Here is a 26338-nt window from a genome sequence, read left to right on the forward strand (position 1 = left end):
AAGACAGATTTAGTTAATAAGCCGGAAGTAGATTGGTGTCACTAGCACCCCCGCAAGTGACATCATTGGTCTTTGCGGGGTATAGTGACACCACTCTGCTGCCGGCTTATTAAGTTGAACCAAATTCATCTAAACCAACAACAGACGGGATGCTGTGCTCATCGCACAGGGTACTATAGGTGACTGCACATGGGTGAGGGCGGGTTGGGGGCAATCAGAGACAGAACAGGGACCAGGAATGAGCGTCACCAATGATGCTTCGTTTCAAGGAGGGGCAATGGTTGTGACAATGACCATAACCTCTTGCCCCTTGATGATGGGATACACAAAGTGTCATCAGACAGGAAATAGGAAAAAAAAATACAAAAGCAGTTTGATGGCATAGTGATGGAACGGTAGGGAATTTTTAAATCACATATATTAGAAAATAGCTTAGATTATGGAACTAAATAGTGAATTAGGAGAAAAATGCTTTGCCTTCGGACCACCCCTTTAATAAGATGAGAAAACCCCTTTAAAGATAAAAGAATAATGATGCAGCCCCTTCCTCCTCTGATCAAAAATATATTGCGAACTGGTGGAACCTTCTTAAACAGAGATTTACGGTGAAGGAAAACAGTCACCCCCCTGATCAGTGTGTGGGAAACTGTCCAAAAAGTTGATCAACAGGTTAAGAAACTGAGACTCCATGGATGGAGATTATGACTTATTGAAACTATAGTGATCGCTAATATTTTTTTTTGTCAGAAATGTGTTTTGCACATTTTGAGTTGTTTGGTTATTATGCTCACCTTTCGTGTCTCCCCTCTTCCTCATAGATTGTAAGCTTGCGAGCAGGACCCTCACTCCTCTTGGTATCGGTTTTGATCTGTGTTTATTGTTATTCTGTAATGTCTATTGTCTGTACAAAAGTGTTCTGGAATCACTGCGTTGAGAAACACGTGATGGTGTCTCCGCGGTGTTGGATGTTTTGGTCTCCCCGAGGCCAATCATCTGTGCCTTTATAGCCTTTTTACTAGGCACTGCTCCTAATAGCCAGATTCCTACTCCACACTGATGAGGGGCAAAAACCCCGAAACAGCTGTCTGTGGATGGATACCATGCTTGGCATAGGTGGCTTTCCTTCATAGGATGCTGCCCTTCCCGTGGTTGTTCCTTCCCGGGGAAAGGCCTGGCTATTCACTGCTTGCGTCGAGAAACACGTGATGGTGTCTCCGCAGCTTCTTTACATGCATCTGCATATTTCCCATAAGGGATGGGGGCAGTGTTCTGGAATCACTGCGTTGAGAAACACGTGATGGTGTCTCCGCGGTGTTGGATGTTTTGGTCTCCCCGAGGCCAATCATCTGTGCCTTTATTGTCTGTACAAGTCCCCTTTATAATGTAAAGTGCTGCAGAATATGTCGGCGCTATAGAAATAAAATTATTATTATTAATCAATTAAAATAAACAATTGAGATGGGAAAATGTACCTTTTTCATTCAGTTGCATAATAATTCTACACACATAGATATTCTCTTATGAAGGATAAAACCTCACTTTTACTTTCTTAAATATCTAGATTTTAGGATTATTAACCATTTAATAGACTGGCAGCACTGTAGTAGTTCAATAATAACATTAATCATCAAACAATTTGCCTAGTAATTGTGCACATAGTGTATATTAGCAAACAAATTCCTTCCCGACTGCATATACTGCAATGAGAATAGTTTCCTGGATAAACACCCCATCACAGAATTTAGCACCTACAGTATATCCTGTAATCCTTCTATATTATTTCAAAACACTCTTTTTCGGTGATTCCTTAGTATCTCCGTTCATACTGCACCCACACAGACAAATTATACACCATTTGAAAGGTAAACTTGCCCTCTTAAGCAAGAAAATAGCCAAACAAACCACACATCCACAATGTGATCACAAAATACATTTTAAACATTAATTTTCATAAAACTGCAGTAAGGAAAAATGACCTGCAGGTGGCACCACACTACCCCAAAGCACAATACCACAAAGCTGAAACAAATCCTAACATTTGCATTGGGGGCTTTCCTGCTTGCCGAACTTCTTTCCCAGAAGATTTCAGGCAGGTACATATAAAATATTTGCTACATACGTGGAAGTAGAATAAAAGTGAAACTTTACCTGTTTAAGACTTCAGCTTTAAAACTGAAGATATAAATCAATGCAGCCTAAAAGTGCCTGGAAAGGTTCTGAACCATCCGATTTTCCATATTATTGGACAGTCATTGAAAAGTCTAGCTCCTTCTAAGGTTGCAGCTTATTGGTGAACTGGAGTCACCTCCGGTTCCAAGTAAAAAACTGCAGTGTTGACATAACTCAGACTGTACAATGTTTCCCGATGGAAGAGATTGGTGGAAACAACCTTGCAAATATTGAAAAAAAAATCCAACCGTAGGGGGAAAAAAAGGTAAAATAATCAGAAATTACTTTTTTTTTTTTTTTTTTAAGGGATATTCCCAATTATTATACAATGGTGTAAATACGCTCAGTTATGGGGTCAATTTTCCTTCATTTTTTTTCAAAGTGGCACTGCTGTACAGGGAGCTGCTCCGTTCACATACATAGGGCTGTGTTGCACTTCCCTACACTGCAGATAGATGGCAGTGCTGCTGTGGAGGGGAAAACAATGCTGCCCCTGTTCTTTTGCAAGGTACTGACAATCAGACCCCTTCTGATCAGTAAGTAAAATACCATTATGTTTAATGTTTGGGGATCTCCTTTAGGCTGGAGTCACACACAACGTATAAAAAAAAAAAAGGTCCGTTTTACATGGACGAAAATCGCAGAAATGTTCCCTGAACAGTGATCCTTCTGTCATCTGTGTGCAGTACGAGGATGCGATTTTCTTGCATGTAAGCATCCGTGTGACATCCGTATAGCAAAATTTTCTCGCCGGCTTGCAAAATGGACATATAATGGATTCATGGGCTCAAATATTCGGGAAAATACACACACACATATACTGTATATCTACTATATAATTGTCTAAGGGTCACTTTAGTCTGTCTTTCTGTCTGTCTGTCTGTCACGGATATTGATTGGTTGCGGCCTCTGTCTGTCATGGAAATCCAAGTCGCTGATTGGTCGCGGCAAAACAGCCACGACCAATCAGCGACGGCACAGTCTGGAAGAAAACGGCCGCTCTTTACTCCCCACTGTCAGTGCCCGGCGCCCGCATACTCCCCTCCAGTCACCGCTCACACAGAGTTAATGCAGCATCAATAGTAAAACAATGTAATGTTAAAAATAATAAAAAAAACAAAAAACCTGCTATTCTCACCCTCCGTAGTCCGCTGACCTGCTCGCGCCTGCCGCCATCATCCATTAACGGCGATGCATTGCGAAATTATCCAGAAGACTTGTCATCTGGGTAATTTCGCAATGCATCCTGGGAACGGAAGATGGCGTCAGCCGTGCGCGTATCGCCGGAGCTTCGGTGGATCCTAGGGGGTGAGTATATAACTATTTTTTATTTTAATTATTTTTCTAACAGGGATATGGTGCCCACACTGCTGTATACTATGTGGGCTGTGTTAGATACCGCATGGCTGCTATATACTACATAGGCAGTGTTATATACTGTATGGGCTGTGTTATGTACTGCGTGGGCTGTGCTATATACTGCGTGGGCAGTGTTATATACTACATGGCTGTGCTATATACTGCGTGGGCTGTGCTATATATTACGTGGCCAGTGTTATACACTGCGTGGCCTGTGTTATATACTGCGTGGCTGCTATATACTGCGTGGCCTGTGTTATATACGGTGTTGCCACTGTTATATATTGCATGGTCTGTATTAACGCATCGGGTATTCTACAATATGTATGTATATAGCAGCCACATAGTATATAGCACAGGCCACGTAGCATTTGTCTGCTATACACTACATGGCTTCTATATACTACGTGGTCTGTGCTATATACTATGTGGCTGCTATATACATACATAAATACATATTCTAGAATACCCGATGCGTTAGAATCGGGCCACCATCTAGTGTGTGTGTATATATATATATATATATATATATATATATATATATATATATATATATATATATATATATATATATATATATATATATATATATATATATATACACCGTGTATACTCGAGCATAAGTCGAGATTTTCAGCCCATTTCTTTGGGCTGAAAGTCCCCCTCTCGGCTTATACTCGAGTCATACCCGGGGTCGGCAGGTGAGGGGGGGGCGGGGGCTGTCTAATTATACTCACCTACTGCTGGGGCGGTCCCTGCACGTCCCTGCTTTTTCCAGCACTGCAGATTCTTCCTGTACTGAGCGGTCACTTGGTACCGCTCATTACAGTAACGAATATGCGGCTCCACCTCCCATAGAGGTCGAGCCGCATATTCATTACTGTAATGAGCGGTAACTGTGACCGCTCAATACCGGCAGAATATGTAGCGCCGGGAGAAGCAGGGACTGCACAGCACCAGCAGCAGGTGAGTATCCGGTGCAGCTCCGTCTTCATCGTCCTCTGGCGGTGACGCTCAGGTCAGAGGGCGCGGTGACATAGTCAGTGCACACCCTCTGCTGAACGTCAGTGCTGAAGACGGAACCGCACGAGCAGCAGGTAAATATTAAAAGTGCCGGGGGTCCTGAGCGAAGAGAGGGGAGTATGTGATTTTTTTTTTTTAATCGCAACAAAAGCAAATGTGGCAAGTGACTGTACAGAGCATCTTATGGGGCCATAACGCTTGTGCAGCACTATATGGGGCAAGTGACTGTACGGAGCATTTTATGGGGCCATAACGCTTGGGCAGCACTATAATGGGGCAAGTGACTTTATGGAGCATCTTATGGGGCCATAACACTTGTGCAGCACTATAATGGGGCAAGTGACTGTACGGAGCATCTTATGGGGCCATAACGCTTGTGCAGCACTATAATGGGACAAGTGACTATATGGATCATCTTATGGGGCCATAACAGTTGTGCAGCACTATAATGGGGCAAGTGACTGTACGGAGCATCTTTTTGGGCCATAACACTTGTGCAGCACTATAATGGGGCAAGTGACTGTACGGAGCATCTTTTGGGGCCATAACGCTTGTGCAGCACTATAATGGGGCAAGTGACTGTACGGAGCATCTTTTGGGGCCATAACACTTGTGCAGCACTATAATGGGGCAAGTGACTGTACGGAGCATCTTTTGGGGCCATAACACTTGTGCAGCACTATAATGGGGCAAGTGACTGTATGTAGCATCTTATGGGGCCATAACACTTGTGCAGCACTATAATGGGGCAAGTGTCTGTATGGAGCATCTTATGGGGCCATAACGCTTGTGCAGCACTATATGGGGCAAGTGACTGTATGGTGCATCTTATGGGGCCATAACGCTTGCGAGGCATTATATGGGGCAAGTGACTGTACGGAGCATCTTATGGGGCCATAAGGCTTGTGCAGCACTATAATGGGGCAAGTGACTGTATGGAGCATCTTATGGGGCCATAACGCTTGTGCAGCATTATAAGGGGCAAGTGACTGTATGTAGCATCTTATGGGGCCATAACACTTGTGCAGCACTATAATGGGGCAAGTGTCTGTATGGAGCATCTTATGGGGCCATAACGCTTGTGCAGCACTATATGGGGCAAGTGACTGTATGGTGCATCTTATGGGGCCATAACGCTTGCGAGGCATTATATGGGGCAAGTGACTGTACGGAGCATCTTATGGGGCCATAAGGCTTGTGCAGCACTATAATGGGGCAAGTGACTGTATGGAGCATCTTATGGGGCCATAACGCTTGTGCAGCATTATAAGGGGCAAGTGACTGTATGGAGCATCTTATGGGGCCATAATGTTTGTGCAGCACTATATAGGGCAAATATCTCTATGGAGCATCTTATGGGGCCCTTATTACCCTTTATGCAGGATTATATGGGGTATATTTTAATATGGAGCATCTAATAAGGCCCATCAAACTGTATGGAGCATTATATGGGGCTCCTGATTCAATATGGATATTCAAAAACACTTAACCTACTGATGTCTCAATTAATTTTACTTTTATTGGTATCTATTTTTACTTTTGAAATTTACCGGTAGCTGAGCTATTTTCCACCCTAGGCTTATACTCGAGTCATTAAGTTTTCACAGTTTTTTGTGGCAAAATTAAGGGGGTCGGCTTATACTCGAGTATATACATATATTTAATGAGAACACAGAAAGGTATGCGTGTCACCGACATACAGTGTATATGTATATATATATACACATACATATACACTGTATGTCGGTGACACGCATACCTCTCTGTGTTCTCATTAAATACATTTACATTTGACCGACTTCATTTTCTTGAAATTGCCTGCGCCCCAAACAACCAATGTGCGAAAATTTCACACAGGCCAACTAGTATATATTACATATATATATTTTTATTTACCTGCGTATAAAATGACCCCCGACTTTTCCATTTAAAATATAGAGTTGGGGATATACTCGCCATATAAGTCGGGGGTCATCTTATAATCTTAATGGGATATACTTACCTTCCGACTGCCCCCGGAGTTCTCCCGGCTCTCAGCGGTGCACGCGGCGGCTTCCGTTCCCAGGGATGCATTGCACGAAGGACCTTTGTGACGTCACGGGGCCGTCAGAAGGTAAGTATATCCCTATTTTTTATTTTTATTCTTTTTTTACATGAATATGGATCCCAGGGCCTGAAGGAGTCTCCTCTCCTCCAGACCTTGTGAACCATCCGGAACAGCTCCCTGCACCATATGCGGCGACCTCAGAGCTCTGCACACGCCATACCTGGCGTATAAGCCGACCCCCGACTTTTGAGAAGATTTTCAGGGGTTAAAAAGTCGTCTTATACGCCGGAAAATACGGTATTTATTTTTTAAGAGAGGCAGCCCTCCTTGTACTTTTTTTTCGTGAGTTAACCAACACAACGAGTTTGTCTGGTGCCACAATCCTCTTTCAAGTGTATAAAGTAAAATATCATTTGTTGTAATCTCATGGGCAGTAGGACACTCTCAGTGATGGCAAGTGTTAAACATTTTAAGAAAAAAATCTATACAAAAAAAAAAAACGATCATTTTTTTTAGCATGATCATCATCAATGCAGGAATACTGAATGATCACTAATGCCCACAAAAAGCGGCAGTTTTCCAGAAGTCACGTCCCAATGAGTCGTCATGCTGCTGAAGCCGGATAAATGCAATAATTTGTAATCCGAAAAGAATGAACAACATATAGTAAGTATTTTAGTGACAATCAAACAGTAAGTTTACATTTCTTGCACTTATCAAGGATTGGATTCTGCTTTTGCCATGTCAGAGCTGCTTTGTCCCCCATCTTGGCATTTTGATGGCCATTATTTATAGGCTGAGCCACAGGACTGTGGAAAGCACCTTGAGCTAGTCAAGGCTGTATATATAAACAAGCCCGTTTTTATATTAAAAAGAAAAAGGACACATTACCTTGTATTTCTAGTTTTTATGAACAGTTTTGCTAATATAAACAGGCAATCACGCACAAGACATACTGTATAAATTCTACATTAACCCCTTCATGACCAGAGGTATTTTTTGGTTTTGCGCTTTCGTTTTTTGCTCCCTTTCTTCTCAGAGCCATAACTTTTTTATTTTTTGGTCAATATGGCCATGTGAGGGCTTGTTTTATGCGGAACGAATTGTACTTTTGAATGGCACCATTGGTACTGGAAAACATGAAAAAAATTCAAAGTGAAGTAAAACTGCAAAAAAAAGTGCACACCCACAGTTGTTTTTTTATTTTGTTTTACCATGTTCACTAAATGCTAAAACTGACCTGCCATTGTGATTCTTCAAGTGGTGAAAAAACATTCCAAACTGTCTTAAAAAAAAAAAAAAAAATTGTGTCATTTTCCGAAACCCGTAGCATCTTTATTTTTAGTGATCTCGGGTCGGTTGAGGGCTTATTTTTTGCGCGCCAGGCTGATGTTTTTAATGATACTATTTTGGTGTAGTTACAATCTTTTGATCGCCTGATATTGCATTTTAATGGCAACCAAAAAAAACCACAATTCTTGCGTTTTGACTGTTTCTCGCTACGCCGTTTACCGATCAGGGTAATCCTTTTTTTAATTGATAGATCGGGAGATTCTGAACGCGGCGATACCAAATATGAGTATGTTTCATTTTAATTTTTTTATTTTATTTTGAATGGGGCCAAGGGGGGTGATATGAACTTTTATTTTATTTTTTATATTTTTAAAAACATTTTTTTTTTTTACTTTTTGCATGCTTTAATAGTTTCCATGGGAGACTAGAAGCTGCCATAACCCGATCGCCTCTGCTACATACAGGCGATGACTAAATCACCTGTATGTAGCAGAATTACTTGCTATGAACGCTAAACACCTGGCGGCGCTCATAGCAATCCAGCAATGAAAACCATAGAGGTCTGAAGTAGACCTCTGGGTGTCATGCCAACCCATCGGTGACCCGCGATCACCTGATCGGCGGATTTCCGACGCGATTGCCGTAAGCGCGTGTTAAATGCTGCTGTCAGCGTCATTTAACGGGATAACAGCCGCGGAAGGATCGCAATTCCTCCCGCGGATGTTAGGGGCACATGATAGCTGATCAGATCAGCTGTCATATGCCGAAAAAGGTGCTGGCCATGATCCAGAAGTGGAAAGAACATAATTTTACCACAAAGTGAAAAGAATTATCAGACAAGCTGTCTAACAGCCAAGGATCACCTAAGGAGAGGTGCAGAAAGACCTGGAATTAGAAGGTACAATAATTTCAAAGAAAATAATAAGCAATAAACTCAACCTCCATGGCCTGTATGCACATCACAATGCAAGCCTCAAATGCTGAACAAAAAGAATATTAAAGCACATTTAAAGTTTGCTCAACAACTTTAGAAAAGTTTGTGAAATACTGGGAGAATATAGTCTGTTCAGAGGAGAACAAACTTTTTAGATGTCGTAATTAGGGATGAGCGAGTATACTTGTTGCACGCTCGAGTGTCCTCCGAGTATTTTGCCGTGCTCTGAGATTTAGTTTTTATTGTCACAGCTGCATGACTTGTGGCTGCTAGACAGCCTGAATACATGTGAGGATTCCTAAACAAACAGGCAATCCCCCATGTATTCAGCCTGTCCAGCAGTCGCAAATCATGCAGCTGTGTCGACAAAAACTAAATCTCCGAGCAGTCACAAATACTCGGAGCATGCTCGGGAAATCCCGAGTAACCAGTATACTCGCTCATCACTAGTCGTAATACATCTAATCGTAATACATCAAAAGGCACTGCATATCACTATGCAAACAGTGATGTTTGTGTGTGGTAACATCATGATGTGGGGCTGTTTTACAGCATACGGCACTGGCATACTTCAGATAACTGAAAGAAGAATGAATGAACAAATGTACAGAGAGATATTCTTGATTAAAAAATCTCCTGCCATCTATCAGGATGATGAAGACAAAATAAGAGTGGACATTTGAGCAAGACAATGATCCCAAACACACAGCCAAGTAAATTCTCAACTGGTTTCAGAGAAAGAAAATAAATCTGCCAGAAAGGCCGAGCCAATCACCAGACCTGAATCCAGTAGAACATAGAAGGAACCCATGGGACCTTCAAGATGCGAAGAGTGTTTGTGTGGAAGAATGGGCCATAATCACTCCTGAGCAATGCATGCGACTAGTTTCTCCATACAGAAGGTGTCTTGAAGCTGCCATCACCAACAAAAGCTTTTGAACAAAGTACTAATTAAATTTCAGTAAGCGTGTTCAATACTTTTTCCCGGTGTCGTTTCTCATTATTACATAAAACTTAATTTATGGACATCTATGGTTTGATTTCTTTGCCTGTGTGGATTGGATGGGTTGTTACAGATATCTGATGATAATTTCATATCTATAGTACCTTGAGAAATATATTTACTTAGAAAACCGGTGACGCGTTCAATACTTATTTCACCCGCTCCATGTGGTGATCAAATGATTGCATTTAGTTCCTCAATTAAAGACACTGTACATCTCCTTTGGGAAAGAGGCCTGAGAAGTTTGCAAAGAAACACATGTACATAGAGTAGAGAAAGTAAACGGAATATGGGCACCATTGATGCTTATATAGGTTAACTGTCAACATTATACACCCATTCATGGCATGATAATTTTGCAATTTTACGCTTGATAATGGCTATCTTTGTGTTTTTTTCAACATAAAAGTCTAGCTATATAGGAGTTAATAACAAAACATTTACTTTACATAAAGCAAAGCAGGTTGACCATGCAATTAAAGGTGACTCCAATGATCGTAAGATTTTTAGGGGCTTTTCAGAAATATAGAAATCACACTTTCATAGCAAGGTTTGTTCCGTAGAACACGGGTTTCATTTGGTATTTTAGAAGATATTCTGAAAAACAATTTTCAGTTCAACAGAAATAGTGGTATACTTTGAGGATCATAATAATACAAGATATATATCAGCAAATAAACCGCTGCAGGGAATCTCATAATAGAGTGACCTGCTGCATTGTATCATTGCACTCTGGTTATTTGATTCATACAAAAACATTTTCAATCTGATTTTGCACCTATTTGACCACAGGGAATTTGAAGCGGCTTACACAATTATAATATATAGAGAGATTGTTTGACAGCAAGGTTGTTTTTTGTTCTTTTTTTCGGTTTGCAGAAGAGAGCAAATTTAAAGCTCCTGCATTGTTCTTCTCATTTATGGAAAGAGGAAGAGAAATATAAAATATAAAAAAAAAGAAAAGAAAAAAAGAAATAGAAAAATCAAAATGAGGAATAAAACCTGTAAAATTCAATAAAGCCATTTGTAGCAATTGTTTAACGTAGCCTTCTAATTAGATTTTTACAAGTTCCGTGTATAGCTGATGCAGAGCAAGAATGACACTTACCTGAGGTGGATGTGCGCTCTCTTCGGGACTGTGTGCAGCAATGATGCCATAAACATCTGTTAGTAAAGAAAAACAAAAAAAATTAAAATAAAATAAACATGACAAATAAAACTTAAAATGTGGTTTCCATGTAATTACAACCATCAGTCTTCAATTTAAAATATAATACTCAGAATTCTAATTTATTAAACTTCTCCCTAATCTGAGGATTCTTCCTCATAACATATGTTGTATGCCGCATATATTTGAAGCCGTCTTCTTCTTTGTTGCACCATTTCCCAGCCTTAAAGGGAATCTGTTAAAAAGATCAGCCCTCCTCCGCAGTCTATATGGGCATGTACGTCCTACAAAGTGGAATAACATGAAACCCTGACATCTGCCATGCGATGTTTTATTCCAGAGAAATCCACCTTTTTCTTAATATGTAAATGAGCTGTTAAGATCTGAGGGCAGAGCAGAGATCTTCCAGAGAGTCTGCCTCTGGGGGCGTGTACTTCTCACCCTGTATGATGTTGTCCAATCGTAATGAAGCAGGAGCAGGTAGGCGATACAAGAGTATGCCACCACAGCAGATTTCTCCAGTCTGCGCTCCTCACCGCAGAGCTGCATATTATTAAAAAGTGCCTGAAACAATACAGACATATGGGTGATTACAAACACTTTTCAGCTTTCATAGCAGTCAGTCAATGTGTGGGGATGAGCAGCACATCAGAGACTAGAGCACTGCGAGGAGAACAAATAATAGTATTTGTAATGAAACATAGATGAATGATAAATGAGATAAATGAGACACACAGATCTACATCTCTGGACCAGATATCACCTCCCTTCTAACCAGAATCCCTCAATGTCTGTCCACTATTTCATCCTTCTTCTCCGCTAGATTTCTGAAACTTAACATGGACAAAACAGAATTCATCATCTTTCCCCCATCTCACGCGACCCCCCCCAACGAACCTATCCATTACAGTAAATGGCTGCTCACTCTCCCCAGTCCCACAAGCTCGCTGCCTCGGGGTAATCCTTGACGATGATCTCTCCTTCAAACCCCATATCCAAGCCCTTTCCACTTCCTGCCGACTTCAACTCAAAAATATTTCACGAATCCGTTCATTCCTCAACCATAAATCTGCAAAAACCCTAGTCCATGCCCTCATCATCTCTCGCCTTGACTACTGCAACCTCCTGCTCTGTGGCCTCCCCTCTAACACTCTCGCACCCCTCCAATCTATTCTAAACTCTGCTGCCCGATTAATCCACCTGTCCCCCCGCTATTCCCCGGCCTCTCCCCTCTGTCAATCCCTTCACTGGCTCCCCATTGCCCAGAGACTCCACTACAAAACCCTAACCATGACGTACAAAGCCATCCACAACCTGTCTCCTCCATACATCTGCGCCCTCGTCTCCCGGTACTTACCTACCCGCAACCTCCGATCCTCACAAGATCTCCTACTCAACTCCCCCCTTATCTCCTCTTCCCACAATCGTATACAAGATTTCTCTCGCGTATCACCCCTACTCTGGAACCCTCTACCACAAAACATCAGACTCTCGCCTACCATCGAAACCTTCAAAAAGAACCTGAAGACCTACCTCTTCAGACAAGCCTACAACCTGCAGTTACCACCGATCGACCAAACCGCTGCTTGACCAGCTCTACCCTCACCTACTGTATTCTCACCCATCCCTTGTAGATTGTGAGCCTTCGCGGGCAGGGTCCTCATTCCTCCTGTACCAGTTATGACTTGTATTGTTTAAGATTATTGTACTTGTTTTTATTATGTATACCCCTCCTCACATGTAAAGCGCCATGGAATAAATGGCGCTATAACAATAAATAATAATAATAATAATAGCTCAGATTAGCTCTACTGACCCTCCCCCACCACATTGGCACCAGAAGAAAGCTGAAAACGTGTTAGTAATCACACTCCGCTCTTCTCTACTCAACACTTTAATCCCACACGGTTTTGCAGTGAGACCAGTGAGGAGAGCCGACTCTCTGTCATCATGACCCACAATGAGAAACCTACTCCAAGATGATGTGGGGAGTGTTCTTCATTCCCCAAAATGCTGCTGCCTGAAAATGATTGTGCAACGTCATACAGGGAAAAGAAGTACTCGCCCCAAGAGGCACACTCTCGGGAAGATCTTGGTCCTGCCAAAAGCTCTTAAAGAAGTGTATCTGTCAATAGGATCAACCCCTCCTAAGCATCTTATATGCAGGTCATAGGAAGCTGAATAAATCAATACATTGATATGTGTGATATAATGTCTTTTTTGCAAAGAAATGGCTTGAAAAAGGATCATTCGAGCCGAAACATTGCCACAGCATGTGGGTTTGAAATAAAAACACATTTTTTTTTTACCTTTAAGCTATGGAGTCCTGCCTGCATTTTTTCCTCTGGATTGAGGCAGGTCTTGGATGTTTTGTCTGGGAGGCGTGCACCCACCTATTGGTAAAGTGCTGTTCCAATTTCTTAGGTTTATTCCAGAGAAATCCACATTTTTCTTACATGTAAATAAGCTGCTCCAATACAAATCTGCCTCCAGAGATTGTTTTAAATAAAAGGGGAGTTACGAGTGTAAGACGTGTAACTAAAACAAAACAGGATAACTGAACTTAGTTTTCATGCAAACACATTTTTTGCTTGTCTCTCAGCTTTGCTGTATTGCAACAATATTACAGCCCTCTCTGCCTGTGAGATGGAAGCTGAAAGGAACATGCAGATGTGTCAGGTATAATCACTGACTGTCAGTCATTACACATCACACTGGTAACTCCCCCTTCTATGGTATTAAAAAAAATTATCTCCGGAGGCAGATTCTCATGCAGATCAGTGTCCACCCCTGTAGTCTGCAACAGCTCATCTATATAGAAGGAAAATGTGGATTTCTCTGGAATAAGAAAAGAGATTGGAGATATCAAGGTACCATTTTATTCAACAAGCAAACAAGAACAGAAGCTTGGTGAAATACAAAAAAATATTGAGGACATTAATATCACCATTGAGAAATTCAAAGACTCTACACAGTTTGAATCGTCTATGAAAATCATGAAAGATAACATCAGTGCGTTGGAAACCGAAATTATGGATCGAAAAAAACGTAAATTTGAGAGAGATCTTAAAGACTATGCCTCAGATAAGGTTTATGAATGGGGCCAGTGGGATAGAGGTTACAAGTCCCCGAAATCCATTTTAAAAACCGGCTCAGCTCACAGAAAATCGATCAATAAATCGCAGGTTGGATTTATATCATCAGACGCTGAATCATCAGATGCAAATCTTAGTACATCAGATGCATCTTTGGATAACAACACATGGGAGAATAGGAGGATATCCCACAACCCGTCAAAAAACGGAAAAGACGGGGTGGGAGAAAACATAAGAAACATGCCGAGAATGACCACCAGATACAGGAGCAAACAGAAAAGGAAATAAAATGCAATGTTGTCAATCTTTCAACATATGAACTGACAAAAGAGCAATTGGATGTCCTATCTTTGGGTCTGAACTTTGTACCTGATATTGAATTTAATCTGTTTATGACTATCATGGATGTAAACAAATTTATTCGAAATCTCACCATAAAAAAACATTTTGGTAATAGTGAGGAGGAAAGAAATTTAGAGATAGAAAGACAAGAGGAAAATGAGTTTGCATATATGGACTTTAATGAACAAGTAGCGCTATTTTGTCTTCAAGATTTATCGACTCATAGTGCATCTAGGTCTATATGCAATAATCAGTCCATGTGCTTTGGCACAAAAAATCCTTACTTCTACCCTATTCAATCTAGGGTGGAATGTATGGATAGATTTCAAGAAAGAATAGAAAAAGATTTAAAAGACCTGAAGGATAGGATTTCCAGAGCGCCTTACAGAGATAAATCCAACAACCTCACACGTAAACAAAAAAAAGCCCTTAACGAATTAAAAGACATGAAATAAATCATTATAAAGAAAAGCGATAAGGGGGGCATGATAGTAATTATGAATATCAAAGATTATAGGGAGAAAATGTTGGAATTATTAATGGATGAAGCAACATATGGTAAAATGAAAGAAAATCCATCCAAAAAATATAATGAAGAAATTAATATCATTATAAACGAAGGTCTAAGCTTGGGTGTCCTTAGCAAAAAACAAGCGGATTATCTATATGTTCCCCATCCTAAAATGCCCATACTGTATGGCCTGCCGAAGGTACACAAAGGGGTGGGTTTACCAGCAATGAGACCCATAGTATCGGGTATAGGTTCAATGAATGAACATCTTTGTGAGTGGGTGGATTCTATATTGCAGCCGCTTGTAATAAAATTACCTGGTTACATTAAAGGGACTCTGTCACCTGAATTTGGCGGGACTGGTTTTGGGTCATATGGGCGGAGTTTTGGGGTGTTTGATTCACCCTTTCCTTACCCGCTGGCTGCATGCTGGCTGCAATATTGGATTGAAGTTCATTCTTTGTCCTCCATAGTACACGCCTGCGCAAAGCAATCTTGCCTTGTGCAGGCATGTACTATGGAGGACAGAGAATGAACTTCAATCCAATATTGCAGCCAGCATGCAGCCAGCGGGTAAGTAAAGGGTGAATCAAACACCCCAAAACTCCGCCCATATGACCCAAAACCAGTCCCACCAAATTCACGTGACAGGTTCCCTTTAAGGACTCTAGGGAGGTTTTGGAAACGTTTTCTAACAAAATATGGTATAGTAATTATTCGTGGCTCTGTTGCGATGTCATATCGCTGTACACATGTATACCGCACAGTTTAGCCATGGAAGCATTGCGCTATCATTTGGAGAACTCTAGTCTATATACGCAGGACCTCATTAATTTTGTGTTAGATGTAACTTTTTTCTTCTTAAACATAACATTTTTTCCTTTGATAATGTAATATACGAACAAAGAACAGGTGTTCCGATGGGGGCTAAGTACTCCCCTTCATTAGCCAATCTGACTATGGCATTTTGGGAACATAAGTACATTTATTGTGCCAGCAATCCTATTGCCGATTCCCTGGTCTAGTACGGCAGATACATCGATGACACCCTAATTATTTGGGGTGGTGATGTGTCTGCCGTACCAGACTTTGTGGGGTACATTAATGACAACAATTATGGTATTAAATTCACCCACAAGTGGAGCCGAAATGAAATCTCATTCCTTGACCTGGATCTAATGTGTTGTGAAAATCAGATCATTGGCAGCAAAACGCATGTCAAACCCATCAGTGGGAATACGGTGCTACATGCACACAGTAGCCACCCCAAACACACGGTAAAACCGATTCCTGTCGGAGAATACACAAGACTAAAGAGAAATTGTAGCAGTGACACATTGAAAAATCAGGAGTTTGGTCGTTTAAAAGCCAAATTGAAACAAAGAAAATATCCCGATTGGACTTTAAATAGGGCGCAAAACATAGTTGAAAACAAAACAAGAGAGAGTCTGTTGGTATCGGACAAAGAAAAAAAGAGAATTAAGGCAACAAGAAAGAAAAAACCTTATGTATGCTTCCAGTACAGCACTCAATTTCAGGAAATTAAAAACATTATTTTAAAAAGATTACCCTTATTGAAAGAAGATGATACGCTTTCCGAAATTCTAAAAGACGGTCTCAACGTTGTGGCGAGAAGAGCGCCCACCATTGGTAATTCACTCTCCCCTAGTCTCCTATCGTCGCTGCCGATTTCAAAAACATGGCTTGAGTGTAAGGGGTTCTATAAATGTGGCGTTGCTGCGTGCAGTACTTGCCACAATGCATTAATAAGAAACACATTCCAAGATAGAGATAAAACCCAAAGTTTTAATATAAAAAGTTTTATTAATTGCCATACCAGCAATGTAGCGTACAAAATTGATTGCACACAATGCAATGTAGCATACATAGGATGCACTACAAGAAAATTAAAAACTAGAATTTCTGAGCATCTTAGGGATTTGGGGAGTAGTAATACCACTAGTAGAAATGTGTCAGCTGTTGCCAAACATTTTAATTTGTACCATGCAGGCAAAATATCCACTATGTCAATCCAGGGTATAGAGCATGTTAAATTATCCCAGCGGGGTGGAGATGTTAAAAGACAGCTTCTAACCAGAGAAGCTTTCTGGATCTATAACCTGAAAACAAGATATCCTTTTGGTTTGAATCGCAAGAATGAAATAATGTGTCATTACTGTTGATTACTCATTGTATTTGTGATTGTATGTTTAACGTGTTGTTTTAGATCATTTTTGCTAGGTATTTTACCTTGTTTCAGGTGTATTCCTCTGTAGCTGCAGGTGTAGTCTCTGTGCTCATGACCCGCACTAATAGTCATGTGATCGAAATTGTCAGTATGATTGGTCTTTGAGCATTTAAGAATCACCGCATTTCTGAGGAAACCATGCATTGAGTAAGATCGGTTAACGATCGAAACGCGTCGCATGTTATGTGCACTCCTGCATTCGCACTTAGACAAGGATTTGTTGCTCTTATTCGTATTTTAACGGAGAAATAAAGATTTGAAATTTTATGGAGCTGGAACGCCTTCTTCTGTTTTCCATTATACCATTTTATTCAACTTCCCATGACATACATGTCTATATAGACAGCTTAGGAGGGTTAATCCTACTGACAGATTCTCTTTAACAGCTTATTTAAGAAAAATGTGAATTCCTCTAGAATTAGAAATCTGATCACAGATATCAAGGCGTCATTTTACTCAGCTTCCTACAACTGTCATGCCCTTATTGTCGGGTATGGAGCGTTAATCCTACTGACAGATTCCCGTTAACCACTTCCGACCTGTGACACAGCGTATGCGTCATGAAAGTCGGTGCCAATCCGACCTGTAACGCATACGCTGTCACAGAATGATCGCGTTCCTGCAGGTCAGGTGAAAGGGTTAACTGTAATTTCACCCGACCTGCAGGGACAGGGAGAGTGGTACTTCAGCCCAGGGGGGGTGGCTTCGCTTCCCCGTGGCTACGATCGCTCTGATTGGCTGTTGAAAGTGTTTCAATCAGAGCAATAGTAATATTTCACCAATGAAAATTGGTGAGATATTACAATCCAGCCATAGCCGATGCTGCAATATCATCGGCCATGGCTGGAGACCACGATCTGCCCCCGCCACCGATCTCCTCCCCTCCGTCCTGTCCTCTACTGTCCTCCGCTCCCCTCTGTCCTCCTGACCGCTCCCCCCGATGCTCCGATCCCACCCCCCATACTTACCGAGCTCCAGTGTCCCTCCTGGTGTCCGCCCACCTTCTCCATGGGCACCGCCATCTTCCAAAATGGCAGGCACATGCGAACGGCGCCCGCCAAATCTGCCGGCCGGCCGATTCATTCCAGGCACATTTTGATCACTGTAATAGAACCTATCACAGTGATCAAAATAAAATAGTAAACAAACCCCCCCCCCTTTATCACCCCCATAGGTAGGGACAATAATAAAGAGAATATATTTACTTTAATTTTTCCACTGAGGTTAGGGATATAACTAGAGTTAGGGTTGCAATTAGGGTTAGGGTTAGAATTAGTCTATGTGCACATGGTGCGGATTTGGCTGCGGATCCGCAGCAGATTGGCTGCTGCGGATTCGTAGCAGTTTTCCATCACGTTTACAGTACCATGTAAACCTATGGAAAACCAAATCCGCTGTGCCCATAGTGCGGATAATACCGCGCGGAAATGCTGCATTGTATTTTCCACAGCATGTCAATTCTTTGTGCGGATTCCACAGCGTTTTACACCTGTTCCTCAAAAGGAATGCGCAGGTTAAATCCGCACAAAAAAACACTGGAAATCCGCGGTAAATCCGCAGGTAAAACGCAGTGCCTTTTACCTGCGGATTTTTCAAAAACTGTGTGAAAAAATCCTCACACGAATCCACAACGTGGGCACATAGCCTTAGGGTTAGAATTACAGTTGGGGTTAGGGTTGGAAATAGGGTTAAGATTAGGGTGTTGGGGTTAGGGTAAAGCTTGTGGTTAGGGTTGGGATTAGGGTTAGTGGTGTGTTGGGGTTAGGGCTGTGGTTAGGGGTATGGCTAGAGTTGGGATTAGGGTTAGGGGTGTGTTGGGGTTAGCGTTGGAGTTAGAATTGTGGGGTTTACATTATTTATGCACATCAGGGGTCTCCAAACGTGACATGGCCACACCATTGAATCCAGCCAATCTTGCGTTCAGAAAGTCAAATGGTGCTCCCTCCCTTCCGATCCCAGATGTGTGCCCAACCAGTGCTTTACCCAAAAATATGGGGCATAAGCGTACTCAGGAAAAATTGCACAACAACTTTGGGGGTCTAATTTCTCCTGTTACCCTTGAGAAAATAAAAAAATGGGGGATAAAAAATTATTATTTGTGGAAAAAAAATTATTTTTTATTTTCACTGCTATGCATTATAAAATTTTGTGAAGCATTTGGGGGATCAAAGTGCTCACCACACATATAGATAAGTTCCTTGGGGGGTCTAGTTTCCAAAATGGGGTCACTTGTGGGGGGGTTTCTAATGTTTAGGCACATCAGGGGCTCTGCAAACGCAACGTGATGCCCGCAGACCATTCCATCAAAGTCTGCATTTCAAAACGTCACTACTTCCCTTCCGAGCCCCGACGTGCGCCCAAAAAGTGGTTCCTCCCCACATATGGGGTATTGGCGTACTCAGGACAAATTGTACAATAGCTTTCGGGGTCCAGTTTCTCTCTTTACCCTTGGGAAAATGTTGCTTCTGCTGCTGTGAAGGGTTAATAAACTTCTTGAATGTGGTTTTGAGCACCTTGATGGGTGCAGTTTTTAGAATGGTGTCACTTTTGGGTATTTTCAGCCATATAGACCCCTCAAACTGACTTCAAATGTGAGGTGGTCCCTAAAAAAAATGGTTTTGTAAATTTTGTTGTAAAAATGAGAAATCGCTGGTCAAATTTTAACCCTTATAACTTCCTAGCAAAAAAAAAATTTTGTTTCCAAAATTGTGCTGATGTAAAGTAGACATGTGGGTAATGTTATTTATTAACTATTTTGTGTCACATAACTCTCTCGTTTAACAGAATAAAAATTCAAAATTTGAAAATTACAAAATTTTCCAAATTTTCGCTAAAATTTCAATTTTTTCACAAATAAACGCAAAAATTATCGACTTAAATTTACCACTAACATGAAGCCCAATATGTCACGAAAAAACAATCTCAGAACCGCTAGGATCCGTTGAAGAGTTCCTGAGTTATTACCTCATAAAGGGACACTGGTCAGAATTGCAAAAAACAGCCAGGTCATTAAGGTCAAAATAGGCTGACGGCTGAGTCATGAAGGGGATAAAACGCAACCTCAAACCTTGAAAAAGTATGCAAAAAAATGTATGACCTTGAATGAAGCCTTATTTAACTTTCCTTCCAAGATTACCTTCCAATGACAAGGCAACAGCTCCGTAAAAGTGTACCTCCAGTGAAAAAATAGCCTCCACAGTATTCCCTTCAAAGTTTAGCCACCGGTGAAGCAACCATCTCCTTCCTCCTAATTCAATTACCAAAAGTTACCATTATCTACCATGATACAGATATATTGCAGGTATCATAGGTGCCCGGTTAAGACTCGGAGATCTATTTGCACTTTACTATGTACATTTGCCAGTATCTGCCACCTGGGCTCTGGCTACGCTTTTATACGTTATTTATCGCGTATAATTGATGATGGCCAATCTTAGCGCTTTACTGCCATCACTGCACTTCAGGGTTTGAATTGAGAGATCTGCATGCGTTTAACTTTAATTGGCCTCCTGATGTGCCCGGTGTACACACAGAGATGCATTGAGGCACTTGACCCATCTGTACAATGTTTCTGCTATATTTACCGTACAATAACAGAATAATGAGATTATTGATACATGGCCTTGATTATACTAGTGCAGAGAGGCATTAGAGAAGAAAAACAAGAAAATGTGTAAATTTAAGAACAGCAGTACATTAAGAAAGAACATTATGTACGTATTATTTGGATTGTATTAGTGCAGATTATTATACAGATTTATTGCACTTTAGGAAATAGAACGCTAGGTTGTGTTCTCCTAGCTCTCTGCCACATATTCTGTCAGGTTTCTTTTGATGAACGAGAAAAACAGATTGAGTTTCATCAGTCATTTCCATCAGAGTGACAGCAGGTATTTTTTCACTGATTAAAAAAAGTTTCTTTGCATCATAGTGCTGTCTGATTTTTTCACGGACCCATAACTTTCATTGCAGAGTGATCTGGACACTCAGGTCACTATCTGATATGTTTCTGCGATTTTGCCAGAAAATACAGCGCCTTGCGAATGTATTCGGCCCCCTGGAACTTTTCAACCTTTCCCCACATATCATGCTTCAAACATAAAGATACCAAATGTAAATTTTTGGTGAAGAATCAACAACAAGTGGAACACAATTGTGAAGTTGAACAAAATTTATTGGTCATTTTATACTTTTGTGGAAGTTCAAAAACTGAAAAGTGGGGCGTGCAATATTATTCGTCCCCTTTACTTTCAGTGCAGCAAACTCACTCCAGAAGTTCATTGTGGATCTCTGAATGATCCAATGTTGTCCTAAATGCCTAATGATGATAAATATAATCCACCTGTGTGTAATCAAGTCTCCGTATAAATGCACCTGCTGTGTGATAGTCTCAGGGTTCTGTTTGAAGCACAGGGAGCATCATGAAGACCAAGGAACACAACAGGCAGGTCTGTGATACTGCTGTGGATTAGTTTAAAGCTGGACTTGGATACAAAATGATTTCCAAAACTTTAGACATCCCAAGAAGCACTGTGCAAGCGATCATATTAAAATGGAAGGAGTATCATAAGACTGCAAATCTACCAAGACCTGGCCGTCCCTCTAAACCTTCATCTCAAACAAGGAGAAGACTGATCAGAGATGCAGCCAAGAGGCCCATGATCAATCTGCATGAACTGCAGAGATCTACAGCTGAGGTGGGACAGTCTGTCCATAGGACAACAATCAGTCCTACACTGCACAAATCTGGCCTTTATGGAAGAGTGGCAAGAAGAAAGCCATTTCTCAAAGATATCCATAAAAAATGTTGTTTAAAGTTTGCAACAAGCCACCTGGGAGACACAACAAACATGAGGAAGAAGGTGCTCTGATCAGATGAAACCAAAATCAAACTTTTTGGCAACAATGCCAAACGATATGTTTGGCGTAAAGGCAACACAGCTCATCACCCTGAACACACCATCCCCACTGTCAAACATGGTGGTGGCAGCATCATGGTTTGGGCCTGCTTTTCTTCAGCAAGGACAGGGAAGATGGTTAAAATTGATGGGAAGATGGATGGAGCCAAATACAGGACCATTCTTGAAGAAAACCTGTTGGAATCTGCAAAAGACCTGAGACTGGGACGGAGATTTGTCTTCCAACAAGACAATGATCCCAAACATAAAACAAAATCTACAATGGAATGGTTCACAAATAAACGTATCCAGGTGTTAGAATGGCCAAGTCAAAGTCCAGATCTCAATCCAATCGAGAATCTGTGGAAAGAGCTGAAAACTGCTGTTCACAAACGATCTCCATCAAACCTCCTCGAGCTCGAGCTGCTTGCCAAGGAAGAATGGGCAAGAATTTCAGTCTATCGATGTACAAAACTGATAGAGACATACCCCAAGCGACCTACATCTGCATTCGCAGCAAACGGTGGCGCAACAAAGTTTTCAGTTTTTGATTTTCCACAAAAATTTAAAATTATAAATTTCGTTAAATTTCACAATTGTGTTCCACTTGTTGTTGATTCTTCAACAAAAATTTACATTTGGTATCTTTATGTTTGAAGCATGATATGTTGGAAAAGGTTGAAAAGTTCCAGAGGGCCGAATACTTTCGCAAGGAACTGTAAATTAAAAAAGAAAAAAATCACAGACATGTCAACAGCGCCATAAAGACTATCAAACGTACAAGTGCTACCCATAAAAAACAAAACAAAACGGATAGCACTTACCCTTTCCTTACGACATTGGGATACTGTAGACTATACTGTAGAATACAGAACTTTCTACTTTAGTGGATAATAGATTTGAATACTTAAAGGGATTCTGTAAGTAGGTTTTGGCTCCCTCATCTCAGAGCAGCCTGATGTAGGTAAACAGACCCTGAATCCAATGACGTATCACTTAGATTACTCGGTGCAGCCATTCTCACACAATTAGCTCTTTAAGATATAGTAATGCAGCAGAGTTGAGGAATCTGACCCCACCCACACCAGGCTCTCCATATACAATGTCCATAGACCTTAAGCTGCTTATGACAGAAGGGGGCGTGGTCAGACCAGGAGGCTCATGCCCCTGGATCACAGTATTAAGCTTCTGGTGCTAACACAATCATTGCAGGCAAACAAAACCAGGGACCTTGATAAAGGTACCTTCACACTAAGCGACGCTGCAGCGATACCGACAACAATGTCGATCGCTGCAGCGTCGCTGTTTGGTCGCTGGAGAGCTGTCACACAGACAGCTCTCCAGCGACCAACGATGCCGGTAACCAGGGTAAACATTGGGTTACTAAGCGCAGGCCTGCACTTAGTAACCCGATGTTTACCCTGGTTACCATCATAAAAGTAAAAAAAAAAAAAAAATTACATACTTACCTTCCGCTGTATGTCCCCGGCGCTGTGCTTTCCTGCACTGACTGTGAGCACAGCGGCCGGAAAGCAGAGCGGTGACGTCACCGCTGTGCTTTCCGGCTGGCCGACGCTGACACAGGATGCAGGAGGAGTGCAGAGAAGCAGAGCGCCGGGGACAGACAGCTGAAGGTAAGTATGTAGTGTTTGTTTTTTTTACTTTTACGATGGTAACCAGGGTAAACATCGGGTTACTAAGCGCGGCCCTGCGCTTAGTAACCCGATGTTTACCCTGGTTACCAGTGAAGACATCGCTGAATCGGCGTCACACACGCTGATCCAGCGATGTCTGCAGGGAGTCCAGCGACGAAATAAAGTTCTGGACTTTCTGCAGCGACCAACAACATCACAGCAGGATCCTGATCGCTGCTGCGTGTCAAACACAACGATATCGCTAGCCAGGACGCTGCAACATCACAGATCGCTAGCGATATCGTTGTGAAGTTGTTTAGTGTAAAGGTACCTTAAGAGAGGCATAGATGACAGCATGCTGCCTTCTGCTTACATAGCAAAAACCTGCTGTCAGACTCCCTTTAAGTGTACTTGTCAGATTCCCTTTAAGTGTACTAATAAAAGTAGAAAAAATAATATATAAAAAAAAAAGTTTATCAGTGATAATGTCCTGATACTTAGTATACTTAGTGGATATTAATATCTTCACAGCAGTTTCTGTGATATGTTGGTGGTGTAGCCTGACCATATACAGATCTACTTAAAATTTTGGTCTTGAATAAAAAATACTGATGACAAGTTCAAACATCGGGGCCCGCACCGCAATACATGTTTTTACAAAATCCCAGGCAAACATTGTGGTTAAAAAACAAATCAGCACGAAAATTAAACCGATGGACAAATTTCAAATCTGCAGCATACTCTTGTGCAGATTTTCACTGCAGGTTTCACCGTATTCAATGACTGGTATAAATATCCAGTGGCCAAAAAGTTCAGTTTTGGTCTTATCTGACCACAGCACCTTCCTCCACACATTTGGGGGTTGTTCTACATGTCTTTTGGCAAACTCAAAACGAGCCTCACAATTTTTGTATAAGTAAAAGCGCTTTTTTTTTTTTTGCCCAATCTTCCATAAAGACCACCTGTATGGACAGTACGGCTTATTGTGGTTGTATGGACAGATACTCCAGTCTCTACAGCTCCTTCAGGGTTACCTTTGGTCTCTTTGCTGCCTCTCTGATTAATGCCCTCCTTACCCAGGCTCAGAGTTTTGGCGGCGGCCCTCTCTTGGTAGGTTTGTTGTGAAACCAAGTTCTTTCCATTTGATGATAATGGAGTTGATGGTGCTCTGTGGGATCGTCAGAAATTGGGATTTTTAAAAAAAAATTTTTATAGCCAAGCCCTGACTTGTTCTTCTCAACAACTTTGTCCCTGACTTGTTTGGAGATCTCCTTGGTCTTCATGGTGTTTTGTTAGTGATGCCTCTTTCTTAATGGTGTTGTAGCCCCTGTGGCCTTTCAGAAAATGTAAAGTGTATATACTGACAGACATGTAACACTTAGATTGCACACAGGTGGACATCCAGTCACTAAGCATGTGACGTGAGGGGTGAAGACATATGGACATGCCAATTTTATTTATTTGATCCCATAAATTTGATTTATTTTTATTACTTTACCAACTTAGACTATTTAGTGCTGAATGCATCACACAAATCAGATTACAAAAATATTTTAACAGGTTGTAATGCAACAAAATAGGTAAAAAGCCAAGGGGAGAATATTTTCGCAAGTCACTGTAGTAGGGTAACACCCCCAGTCAAAATCTGCAAGTAACACACGCGGGTTCAGTGTGGAGCTGATGCAGATTTGTGACCAAATCCACAGGGAAATTTTCCCTAATGTGTCAACATAGCCATATAGTATAAAATAGCAATATATTTATGTTTATTTAAGTGACGGTTGAGCTCAAGTAGTGGCGAAGCTGCTGAGGGAGCAGCCCGGGCTCCCTGGTATCCTGGCCACGAGTGGGCCCCCCCATTTGTTCAGGGCCCCGGCATTTGCCCCGGTACGCCGGGTGCTGACGCCGGCCCTGACTACTGAAGCTACCACCTCACCAACACCGGAGCTCCTGCAACCCTCAACCTACTGTCTCCTTCCCCACCATCCTGTAGAATTTAAGCCCGCAAGGGCAGGGTCCTCTCCCCTCTGTATCAGTCCGTCATTGTTAGTTTGCTTACTGTAAGTGATATTTGTAATTTGTATGTAACCCCTTCTCATGTACAGCACCATGGAAACAATGGTGCTATATAAATAAATAATAATAATATATTATAGAAGAGATATACTAAGATATTTAATTAAACAGTATCAAATAAAATAAATTACAACATTTATATCTAAGGAAAAATAACATTTCTTTACATCTAACATGAAAGCCAAATATTTTACTGAACAACTTCAAAGTATCAGAACTATCTGACCTTAAAGATAAAAATATTGTCTGGGCTACGTGTGTCATACTGTTTAATTGGGACATTAGTTGACTAATGGCATTTATTATTAATAAGACTGAGCAAACAACTTAGTTATTGAAGAATCTTTTTGTTGCTCCCACAATTCCTGATTTAGAGTGAAGAGATGGGGCTCATTTCAGGCTTGGTGCTAATGAAACACATACATGTCCCCATAGACGTTCCATAGCAGCTGTTCCCAGAAGAAGTTCGCATGGGGTAAGCAGTGAGAAGAGAACAAACAGCTGGTACCATGTAGACACGGTAGGACCTGGAAAACAG

General features: G+C 41.3%; 1 protein-coding gene across 1 annotated transcript in view; it reads right to left on the minus strand.

Annotated features, from left to right (window-relative positions):
- The window catches only part of B3GLCT (beta 3-glucosyltransferase), a 715243-nt gene that overhangs the window by 509175 nt on the left and 179730 nt on the right, over positions 1-26338 (minus strand). Inside the window, exon 2 of the mRNA XM_069759003.1 lies at positions 10937-10992. Coding sequence (XP_069615104.1) covers positions 10937-10992 — 56 coding nt within the window. The remainder of the gene's footprint in view (positions 1-10936; positions 10993-26338) is intronic.

The sequence above is a fragment of the Ranitomeya imitator genome, chromosome 3, assembly GCF_032444005.1.
Source record: "Ranitomeya imitator isolate aRanImi1 chromosome 3, aRanImi1.pri, whole genome shotgun sequence".
Lineage (NCBI taxonomy): Eukaryota > Metazoa > Chordata > Amphibia > Anura > Dendrobatidae > Ranitomeya > Ranitomeya imitator.